The 12,079-nt window shown below is 44.1% G+C and overlaps 1 protein-coding gene across 1 annotated transcript in view; it reads left to right on the top strand.

Moving 5' to 3' along the window:
* Window positions 1–758: 758 nt before the first annotated feature.
* Window positions 759–12,079, top strand: part of GALNT2 (polypeptide N-acetylgalactosaminyltransferase 2) — a 137,969-nt gene continuing 126,648 nt past the window's right edge. Inside the window, exon 1 of the mRNA XM_075924720.1 lies at window positions 759–943. Coding sequence (XP_075780835.1) covers window positions 833–943 — 111 coding nt within the window. The 5' untranslated portion in view covers window positions 759–832. The remainder of the gene's footprint in view (window positions 944–12,079) is intronic.

Genomic DNA, 12,079 nt, shown 5'->3' with positions numbered 1-12,079 from the left:
GCAGAAGGCAAGGGAACAGTGCCAGAAAGAGATGTTCCAAAAGCAACAATCCAAAGTCGAGCTTATAGGGGGATCCAGTCTGCCGTTTCCTGCTGGCAGACAAGGAAGTGGGAGCCCTATACTAATCCCCTGCTAGAGGGGTTTCACGTTTAAGGTTGGAGACTATCTGAAAAGATTCCTTATCTATTTGAATAAGCGTCAGTGCAAGGGGACTCCGTGGCTGTCACGAAATCAGTCTCTAAACCGAATGAGTTACACCGAGGCCGTTTCCTCGTGTAAAGATAGTGTAGGGCAGAGGGGATTACAGCGAGTGCCAGCGCAACATCGGGTCAAGCAGGTAAATGTCAAGGAGAAAAAGATGAGGCTCCAGTAGGAAAGGATTCTTGTGGTAAAGGACCCGCACCGCTTTCTGCCCTGGCGTCCCCCTTAGGCAACTCCCCGCCCTTTCTCCAGGAATATGCCCCGAGCGTGCACACGGGGCCAGCCCTTCGGCTAGCGGGGCGGTGGGACCCCTGGCGTTTCACCCCCGCGCGGTAGCTGCTCTGGGCCCGGCGGGCGGCGGGCTCCCCCCCCAGGCCTAAGGCAGCGCCGGGCGCGCGGGGGAGGCGGCAGGTGGCCCGCGGCAGCGGAGACTGGCAACAGCCCCGCCCCTCCGCCCCAAGTGGGCGTGGCGGCGGGGCGGCCCAGCGTGCCGTAACCATGGAGACGTCGCTAGTCCCTCCCTGAGCGGCTCGGGATTGGCCGGGGGGCGGGCGCTCGCCCTCTGCCCCCTGACCCTGCGCGGCGGCGGCGGCTGGCGGCCGTTTCCTGCTGGCCTGGCGGCGGCGGCAGGATGCGGCGCAGGTCTCGGCTGCTGCTCTGCTTCGCCTTCCTCTGGGTGCTGGGCATCGCCTACTACATGTACTCGGGCGGCAGCGCCGCGCTGGCCGGCGGCGGCAGGAAGGTGAGTGCGGCCAGACCCGGGCGCCTCTTGCCTCGGCTCCCGCCCCCCCCCACCTCCGCGGTGGGGCTTCCCCGCCCCGCTCTGCCCGGCCCATGTGCTCCGCTGCCCCGCCACGCAGCGCCCAGGCCCGGCCCCTCCCGCGCCCTTGCGCCCCGCAGCGCCTCAGCCCGCGGAGTGGCGCTGCCCCCTTGCCCATAGCGGCCTCTGGCGCCCCCCCCCTTAGAGTGTGTGTGGGTGGGGGGGCCGGGGGTTCCTTCATCTCCTGCCGGGTGCGTGCGGGTTTCCCCCGCCTTCCCGGGGCGCTGTTCTCCCTGTCTCGCAAGTGATGTGACCCGGGGCTTTTCCCGGCAGGGAGACGCTGCGGGACGGGGAGCTGCCTTTCTTGTTACCTCTGCCCCCCCCCCCCCCCCCCCGCCCGCCGCTGTGGGGCATAAAGGCTTGTGTCCCCGCCCCGCAGCACGTTTTAAAAAGCAGATGGTTTCTTTGTGGACTTCAGACCGGTTTCACCTCGTCATTGTGTGGATCGCTCCAACTGCAAAGAGCCACGTCTCAGGCTGTGGGGAAGTTTGTGTGGGAGGGTAGAGAATGGGGGCCGGACTTGGGGGCAAAGAGGGAATGGGCAGGAAGAGATGTTCTGGCTGGCTTATTCACCTATGGGAAGAAGCAGTTAGTTAATTGCAGCATCTCGCAAACGGTATTTGGTCCGTAGCTAGGATGAGTTCCGCCTTTGGGTTTTCGCTTCAGTTCTCGGTCTCTTCCGGCCGCTCGTGCTTTTCTCTCTCTCTCTCTCTCTCCTTGGGGAATTATTAGCCTCTGCTCTTTTTTGAATGTTGAAAAGGGTAATAATTCCATTACTCCACTCTTAGCCTATAGACGATAAATACAGTGTTAATAGCAGTGGAGACTTTTCTTTCCCTGTCCATTATTCTCCATTTTTGTAAAATTAGTTTAGCAGTTTTCTTTATTCCCACAATTATAATGCGATTAAAAGGTTGGGTTTCTTTTTTTTCCCCAGATTATTTTTGTAGTTCTCTTGAAAAAAGAGCCTGACTTCTCAAATTGCTAGCTTAGTTTAAGATAGCTTAAGCCATTTTTATAAATGGCTCAGTTAAAAATGCTTTAATAATAAAACTGCCTGACTTGCTATAATTCAGAAAGCAATCATGTACTTGTTACAATATATTATACAATATTATATATTATAATATCCAATATATTATAAAATATTATTTAAGAAGTCATGAAAGACATTTCCATGCAAAAGCTTCAGAGGTAGCTGAGAGGATTGTTTAAGTATTTCCAGTTTCAGACTAATAGTTTAGGAGACCTTAAAGACTCACAAAACATGTAGATGGTATTATGAGCTTTCATGGGCACAACCCACTTCTTCAGATGAAAAGTGGGTTGTGCCCATGAAAGCTCATGATACTATCTATGTGTTTTGTAAGTCTTTAAAGTGCTGCTAGACTATTTGTTATTTTTAAGTATTTCCATGTAAGGCTTTGGTTAGATACTTTTATAGTAAACTTCCTTGAAGATCCAAAGATATTTGGACAAAATAACATTTTTAAAAACTTGAGTTTTTTCATTTTTGTTGTGTCAAATTAACAAAATATTTAAAGTAAGTTTTTATATTTTTAAGACCAGTAAAACAAAGTAGTGTTGACTTCAAAAAAAAGTTATTGGTGCAAAATAGTTGTAATGTTAGTCTCTAAGGTGCCACAGGACTTCATATGCATGTTCACGTCCTATCATGTAAAAAAACCCAGGATAATATGGTTTAGCTAGGAATAGGCCTTTTAAATCCAATTAGAAGATGGGCTCTCTTTCCCATTAATGTTAGTGGAGTTTGAGTCATAGATGAATTGGTATTTTCAACATAGAAGTCTGCTGAGGGACAGAAACTACAGTACATCTTGAAGTAAATAGTTCCACAAGTAAGACTTTACAGAATTAGGGTCTGCATCTGGGCTAACGTTTTCTGTGCTATCTTTTCATAGTCAAAATGAGTTTACAGTGACAACTGAAATAAAACTTTTATATTGTAATTAAATATTTAGTGTTTAACTATAAATACACACTCTCATTCTCAAACAGAGGACTCTTAGCTGCAATAGGTCTAGCATGTGATGGAATTAGGCCAGTGTCTTAAAAAGCTCTTTGTTGAAGGTCCACACAAGTGTATTTAGTAAGTCAAAACAGGCTGCTGATACCTAATTTTCCCTGCCTCCATCATATACTAAGCTAATATTTATCTTGGGTTTGAATATCTAGAGAAATTAATATCAGAGAAATATGATGTTTCTTAACTGTATTAATGTTAAGAGGGCTATGGAGTTGATCCTTTTTCTCAACATTTAATGACCAGTTACCATTTTGTATAAAATTCAGTAAGTCTGAACAATTGAGAGAAGTATAGCAAAGAGGAGCCAAAACCTGTGAAGAGTTTTAAAAACATGGACAGGGTCTTAGCACTGGACTGAAGTAATGCCTGGAACAGAGGAAAATAGGCAGTGGGGCCATAAGAAACAAGTGGGGGAATTAGCACTTATACTATGCTTTGGTGAGTTAAGATTCTATTTTTTGTCAGTGAAGCATAAAATTTAATCCCAACCCATAGAATGGTTTAGTGACTATAAGTAGAGGAAGAGATGTGTGAATGTAATGGCTTTTGAAATATCTGTAAAAGGCTCATTGACTTAGAATGTCAGATTCTGAAATAAAGCAAAAACACACAGTCTTAGTTTCATGAATAGAAATGCTGCTGTGGTGAATTTCTTGGTCTAGATGACTCTGTATGGTAAAAAACACAAGAGTCTCTCATGGAATATCAGTTATAGTGGACTGAATTCTTGGCTTGCTCAGTCTACAAATTACAGAACTGGGAAAAGGATGGTTCATAATTAAAGTTGGGATGCAAATTACTTAGATCTCATTTATACAAAGAACACATGCTTCTATTAGGATGATACAAGTACAAATTTAGAGGCTAATCCAAGTTTACTGAATTTCATTCTACAAGGTGGTGGTCAATCAGTTCCTATTGTCTTCAGTAGTTTTACAGATTATTTGTGTAACTGTAAACTAGGGGCCCTCATAAACTGGGGCCCCATTTGTGCTAGGTGCTATACAAATAGAACAAAAACTCAGTCCTTGCCCAAAAGGTTCACAATCCAAGTATGAGATGAGATAATAGAAGTATATAGACTGATGGAGGAGTACAAGTAAATAGTGAGATGTTATTGGTCTGTATGTTAGACAGTGGTCTCTGTATAGCCTAACATCATTTTTTGCTAAACATTGTGGCAGAGTAGGGTCTTTAGGAGGGATTTAAATGTGAGTAATGAGGTAGCTTTGTGGATATTTATAGAAGTGTCTCACAAGCATGTGGAACAGTTTAGGAGAAAGCATGACTTTGAGGGTGTTCACTACTGTGAACAATTAGGCCTGTCAAGTAACCAGGAGTTTTATTTTTCTCTTATTGGTTTTCTCTCACATCTTTAATGTGTGTGTCTGCTCTTTGGTTTTCTACGTGCAATCTTTCAGTGCTTGCACTGCTTTATAAACAATATGTGTAACTAATAATGCGTATTTTTTACTGAAGTTAAGCTATTTGGGCTCTCTAAGTAATATGCTAAATAAAATAAGCATGAAAACATAAGCATGTCTTATCAGAAACACAAAACATATAGCAACCTGGCCATAAGGTTAAGGGATGGTAAACAATGGTTGGCTGCCTTTTTCATTCAGGTTTCTTGATTACTTAGTATTTCAAAGGTAACATATTAGAATGATTTATTTAGCACTCTTTTACCTGTGAATAATGAATATTTATATGCATTCTCATTCAGAACAGACTTTCATGACTGCTCCTATTTTCAAAGCAGGAAAATACATCTGTTAGAGCTACAGAATTGTGCATTGGTTGTTCAGATTTCACAGGGACAGTCAGATTCTGCTCAAATTCTGCTCAAATTAACATGTATGTGTGTAAGGCAATCATAAAAAGGCTGTTAACTAAACATATAGGATTTCCCTGGCTGGCCTGTTCTCTTCCAGAGCTGTAGAAAGCCAGTCAGACCAGAAGCTGCCCAAGGCATCTCTGATTGGGGTGGGGTCACTACACAGCAAATAGAATTTGAGCTCATTGTAACACTCTGCAAGGTCATCTTAAAGTTCAAACCAAAAAATATTGTAAAATGGTTCCAGGATCTGTTATTCCAGGATGTCTTGTGTCCTAGTAGAATTGGGAGGAGTCTTAATTACAATTAGTTGAGCCATAGGGAAGCATGTTATTCCTGGGCTGGCTTTGTGACTCCTCTCTACAGAGAAGTTTTTATTCCCCCCTTCCCCTCTTCTGACTTTCTGGATTAAGGATGTTAAAATGCAATTATCTGGCTAATCATACAGTCCATACAATTTTTATTGACTATACGATTAGTCAATAAGTGCCTCTGCAGAGCCACAGTGGAGGTAGCACCAGAGGAGCTCACTCAAGCTGGGACTGAGCTTGAGTCTCGCAGCCCCTGGTTGCCACAAACAGAGACAGCTTGTGGCTGCTTTGCAGTAGTGTCCCCTATTCCCCCTCTACCGCTGCTTCCGATAAAGGCGGAGAGGGGAGGGGAAGAGGGCACCCCAGAGACGGTGCTGGGGGGGACCTGGCTTTTAAACTGGCTCTCCCTCAGCACTGGCTCCTGACCCCTCCTTGCTGCCTCTCATAGAGGCAGCGGGTCAGGGGTTGCCACAGAGAGCATGGGGTGAGCGGGGATTGCTTGAGTCCCTGCTCACCCAATGCTCCCTGTGGCACTTAGGCTTTTTTGAAATGTACAAAAGCCCAGCAGAGCTCTTACACATTTTAAAAGCTGAAGTGCTCACAGTGGGAACCGGCACGAGCAGGGCCTGAAGCAGTCCCTGCTCGCGCCATTTCCTGCTGTGCCTCTACCTTCTCTGCCCCTGTGGAGACCGTGCTGGGGGGAACCGGCTTTACTGGTTCCCCCCAGCGCTGGTTCCTCCCCCCTGCTCTTGCTGCCTCCCTCTGATAGGGGGGAGCGACTAGTTGAGCTGATTACATGCGTATTCTGGATTGGACAGATTCTTGACAGGTTGGCTTACCATGGAGCAAAATGCAAAGGAATGAATCAAATGAATAATGTGATGCCTTCACTCAAGAGCATACTGTTTAAGAATAAATCAAGGTCAGAGTATGGGGTTCTAAGATAGCTCAAGAATCACAGGATTTTAGCATTGCATCCCTTAGCCCTATATAATACAGCCCCTTTTAAAAAAACCCCACAAACATTAAGTGGAAGTTTTCAATGAAGCATGTATAAGAAGTATGTAGGAGAGAACAAGTATGCTACATGTAGAAATACATTTCACATTCATTTTTGCAGGTTTTAGTGGAAACAAGGAAACTTTGTATAGTTTTTTTTCCCAGTGATTGTAGTCTTAGGTGTTACTTCTAGCCTACTTTTGTCATCTAAAATGGAACTTGCTAAGTACCATTTTTGGTTGACAGTGCCCCCTTTTAAGTTATAACATAGGACATGTCAAAGAACATGTAAAAAGGTTGTGGGCTGTTTTGGGAAACTAAAGTGTGGAAGCTGCTGGGAGCCTTCTCAATGTGGCCTCTGTTGCTTGTGAGAGGATATGTGCAACCCATTCTGTCCATCGCAATTTGAGGATTCTGAGCATATGGCCCCACAATCTCTGGTGAGTTTTTTGAGTTGCTATCATTTGAGAGAACTTTAACTCCATGTACTGTCTGTTCTTGGATTTGGGTTGTTAATATCTCAATGTTGGTAAAATTTGGTTATTCTTAATCTTGAGCAGATAGCTTAACTAGCTCTGTATGGCTCTTTTCTCCTCTTGAGTGCTTAGTTTCTCTAGAAAGAGCATGGAACTATTAGATAAATGATGTTCCTTTCTGTCTTGAAGGTAATAGATGCCGCCTTATTTTTTTCTTGTAATCTGCATTTTTCATTTGAAGAGGAATTGTGTGATATATTAGTGCTACCAAGACTCTTCTTTCAGTGCAGAACAGAATCTGGTATTTTGAAAATGTAGTTGTATTTTCTGCTTATTAAAGTCTAATTTTACAGAAATTATTTTAGAATGCTTTGAATGACAAAAATGACTCCATGTCTGTGCTGGTTTTAGTCAGTCACCCTCATGGAACATGTCTAGTCTTGTGTGAAAGTAGGTTCAGGTGCAGTGACTGGCCAGAACTATGTCAGAGTATCCTACAACCCAGCTTAAAATTATAACAACCTACTACGTTATGACTCTTTGAGGTGATATTAGGATGAGAAATTTTGTATGGAGAGGTAGTGTGAAACTGATATTTATATGCACGATACCTGTCGCTTACGTTTTTCAGTTTACTGACCAGTCTCAATTATACTATTCTTGAGTAAAGTGTGGTAGATATGGGTCAGGGAGCAGTGTAGGGAGAACTATTTAATGGTTAGAACTTAGGGATGTTAAATTTAGATTAATTGGCTAATCAAATAGTTGATGCAATTTGCATTGACTTTGATTAGTGGATAAAAGCACCTCTCCCTTTGAAATAAAGCAACAGCCCCAGCGTGAAAGTGCTGAGTGCTCAAAGGTGAAAATGCTGCAAGGGCGGGGAAGGAGGGGGCAATGGAAACTCAAGCAGCCTTTCTGATAGAGGCAGCAAGGGAACGAGGGGGGGGGGGGGGAGCGATTAATTGACTAGTGTGTTGACTGTCTGATCAGCAAATGCTTATCGGATAGTTGACTAGTTCCCATCCCTAGTTAGAACAGGGAAGTGGGGAACAAGACTCGGATTCTTTTCATAGTTTTTTCAGGAGCGTGGTGTATCATCTTGAGCAAGTCTCGTACATGACCTCTTAGTCTCTGTTTTGCATGGCTGTTGAGTCCCCGCTGGTCCTGTGTGTCCTGCAGGGCTTCTGCTTTTGAACTGTAGGGCTCTTGCTACAGCTCAAAGGCAGAGGCGCCCTTATTGACTAATTGAATAGTTGATGGAAATTGCATCGACTATTCGATTAGTTAATTCATCTAAATTTAATTCATCTAAATTTAACATCCCAAATCTGATGCCTGTCTGTGATATAAATATGTGGGATTTTTTTTTTCCATTAATGTATGGATAAAAGCAAAAGATTCAAAATGCACTTCTTTCTCATCCTCGCTGTCAACTACTTTCCTCTTATTAAGGTATTCTCACTTAAAACTTTCAAGTTGGATATTAGGAAGAACTTCCTGTCAGGGTAGCCAAGCACTAGAACAAAATTGTCTAGAGGGGTCGTGGGATCTCCATCATTGGAGAATAAGAGCAGGTTAAACAAATACCTGTAAGGGATGGTCTATATCAGTGTTGCTCAACCTTTTTTTTTTATAAAGTACCCCCTTAAAAAAAAAAAAAGTACAGGCAGTCCCCGGGTTACGTACAAGATAGGGACCGTAGGTTTGTTCTTAAGTTGAATCTGTATGTAAGTCGGAACTGGCGTCCAGATTCAGCCGCTGCTGAAACTGACCGCCGGTTCCGACTTACATACAGAATCAACTTAAGAACCCCAAGCATCCCCAAGTCAGCTGCTGCTGAAACTGATCAGCAGCTGATTCTGGGAAGCCCGGGGCAGAGCAACTCTGCCTCGGGCTTCCTGTAGTCAGCGCTGGTCAGTTTCAGCAGCAGCTGACTTGGGGACACCTCGGGCAGAGCAGCTGGGGTGCTGCTGGGTTGCTCCAGTAGCGCCGCTCCTCGGCGCTACTGGAGCAACCCAGCAGCACCCCATCTGCTCTGCCCCAGGCGTCCTGGTTCAGCCACTGCTGAATCTGCGCCTGTGCTGCTCCGCTGCCGGCTTCCTGGAGGCTTTGCAAAGCTGCGGGGGACTCGGGCAGCGGGGCAGCCCAGGCGCACCTGGGCTGTCCCGCTGCCCGAGCCCCTCCGTGGCTTTGCTCCGCGTCTTCCTGGTCTGCAGACCAGGGAGACGCGGAGAAAGCCCCGGAGTACACGGTTGGCAGGACCGCGAGGTCCCGCAGTCCGTGTCCTCCGGGGCGAGCCCCGTTCGTAACTGCGGATCCTACGTAAGTCAGATCCGCGTAAGTCGGGGACTGCCTGTACTCCCCTTATCTACAGTTTTCAGACACACATTTTTTTTTCTACCATTCCAACACATTTGTTTAAAAAACTTAATCACCCACCTGGCTACAATTAAATTTTTGGGTATAAAAAGTTCAAAAATAATAAAATGCTGTAAAACTTAAAACAAAAATTCAGTTTTCTCCAAATTTCAGTTGTTGATGTACCTCCCCAGACTTCTCAAGTACCCCTAAGAGTACTCAGACCACTGGGTGAGAAACACTGGCCTAGATAATACTTAGTCCTGCCCTGAGAGCAGGAGACCTGATTAAATGACCTCTCAAGGTCCCTTTGAGTCCTGTGATTTTATAACTGACAGACTCTTCTGCTCCTCACACTGAATTTTAAAGAACTGCTTGTATCTAGAAACACTGCTGTTCAATGTACACTCTTATTACAACAGTGGTAATTTTGTATGACTCATTTTTTTAAGTTTCATGAAAGTTTACAGTATTTTGAATAACTTCTGCACAAGAAAAATTAGTAACCCCCTCTACAGTAACTATAGGAGGCAGGCATTTGTAAGAAATTTGATAATTACTGGTTGCATCATGCATCGGAGTTGCTTGAAGTACAAAGGATTTAGTTGTAGAAAGGTTGTACAAAAGATTGACACAAAACTAATGTGTTATATGAGAAATTGACTTGACATAACCCGCAGCCATCTTGTGCACTTGTCCTCACTTTCAGTTTACGGTGCCTATCAGAGTCAGGAAAAATCCAGCCTTGGCTTCGGCAGACAGAACAAAAACATCTGCACAATTGCAGTGTTCCTAAGATAGATAAAGTGAAAGGATAGATTCATGAGAACTGGAGAGGGGGGTTGAGTAGTTGACCTTGGCCTGGCTGCCTGTGTTTGTACGTTTCTTGCTGAAATTGCTTTACTGATAAGTAGAATAATGAATTATTATTTGCTGTTGCTAGGGAGATTGTTAGCCTATTAAGAGCCATTATGATAATGTGCTTTGTCTGGAAAAAACTTACAAAGAATTTAAAGTTTAGTTGAAGTTTCGGTTGGTTTTCTATGAGCTAGGAGACTGACATCAAATTTCTCAGCTGCTAGTAGAAATGCTGACCATTGGAACCCTGCTGCTGAATCACTTGACCCCAATCTCAAGTTTTGGGTAGCTGTATGTTGGGTGCTTCTAGGCTATTGCTAGGTTTTGAAGTGTGCTTTGTACTCAACAAAACAAGGATTTTTGAGCATGTGTGTGAGGAAAAAATCATTTATCGGATGGAAGTACTCTTTCTCCCCCCCCCCCCCAACTTATTTTCTGATACTGTCTAAAAAACAGAGATTAGCTACCAGAGCTTTGGGTTCAGCTAATCTTGGGTAACAAATGTTAAGTATAAATCCTCTGACAGATGATTTGAGAAGAAAATATGTTTCCTCAGTATACCAGGTTTCATGTATTTAGCCATTTAAAACCCAATCTGTACAGATGAAATTAGTGATAGAAATGTAGCCGTGTTAGTCTGGGGTAGTTGAAGCAAAATGCAGGACAATGTAGCACTTTAAAGACTAACAAGATGGTTTATTAGATGATGAGCTTTCGTGGGCCAGACCCACTTCCTCAGATCAAATAGTGGAAGAAAGTAGTCACAACCATATATACCAAAGGATACAATTAAAAAAAATGAACAAATATGAAAAGGACAAATCACATTGCAGAACAGAAGGGGGATGCGGGGGGGTGGGAAGGGGGAGGAAGGAAGGTAAGTGTCTGTGAATTGCTGATATTAAAGGTAGGGAGAGTGGGATGTTTGTGAGTTAATGGTATTACAGGTGATAATTGGGGAAACTGTCTTGGTAATGGGTGAGATAGTTCAAAGACTTGTTAAGTCCTTGTTGGCAAGTGTCGAATTTTAACATGAATGACAGTTCAGAGGATTCCCTTTCAAGTGCAGATGTAAAAGGTCTTTGTAGCAGAATGCAGGTGGCTAAGTCATTTAGAGAGTGTCCTTTCTGGTTAAAGTGGCAAGAAACTGTTTTCTCTTTGTGATCTTGTCTGATATCTGTTTTGTGGGCATTAATCCTTTGGCGAAGTGTCTGAGATGTTTGTCCAATGTACATAGCAGACGGACACTTTCGGCACATGATAGCATAGATTATATTTCTGGATGCGCAGGAATATGTGTTCTTGATCTTATAACTCGGTTAGGTCCAATAATGGTATCAGCAGAATGAATATGTGGACAAAGCTGGCAACGGGGTTTGTTGCAAGGGAAGGTACCAGGGTTGGTATTAGTGTGGTATGTCCTGTGGTGGTTGGTAAGAATCATCTTGAGGTTAGGTGGTTGTCTATAGGAGACTATGGGTCTGTCTCCCAGAGCCTCTTTGAGTATGGTATCCTGTTCCAATATAGGCTGTAATTAGTTTTAGTAGCCAAAACCGTTTTGGTCACTTACTCCTATTTATTTAAGGGAAGCCAGTAAATACATTTTCAGCAAGACATTAGAACTATAAGGATTGCTAATGGAGTGGTGACCAGTTTTTGATTCTTTGTTTTTCTTAAATGGAATTGAAAAAATTAAATATGTATTAATGTACTTGCAGACTGGCTGCTCCTTAGTGAAGAGATGGAAACTTTCCTTTTTGTTAATCAATTTGATTTGGCAGCACTCTGTTGCCATCTGATGGTGTGTTGGCTTAAGTTAGGTATGGGGAACCTTTTTTTAGGTTGTGGTCTACTAACCGACAGAAAAATCAGTCCCTCACTGACGTGGCCCCTGACTGAAAAGGAGAAAGACACTCCCCGCATTCCCTTCACACACCACAGCCTAGTGGGGCCTGGCTAGTACATTTTGTGTGCTCCAGCCCCATGGGAAAGAGAGATGGGGAAGTGCAGTGCCACGTGGGGTCCCCAGTGCTGTGGGGGGGAGAGGAGGAGGGCAGATCCAGGCAAGTTGGGGGCTGCATCCACTCTTGGGCCTTAGGTTTCTTATCCCAAGCTTAAGTCACTGGTTTTGAACCTTAGTGGTCCATAGACCGCTAAGGTTCTGCAGAC

The sequence above is a fragment of the Pelodiscus sinensis genome, chromosome 3 (genome assembly GCF_049634645.1).
Source record: "Pelodiscus sinensis isolate JC-2024 chromosome 3, ASM4963464v1, whole genome shotgun sequence".
NCBI lineage: Eukaryota > Metazoa > Chordata > Testudines > Trionychidae > Pelodiscus > Pelodiscus sinensis.
Note: the sequence above shows the minus strand (reverse complement) of the source record. Positions and strands in the feature narration are given on the sequence as shown.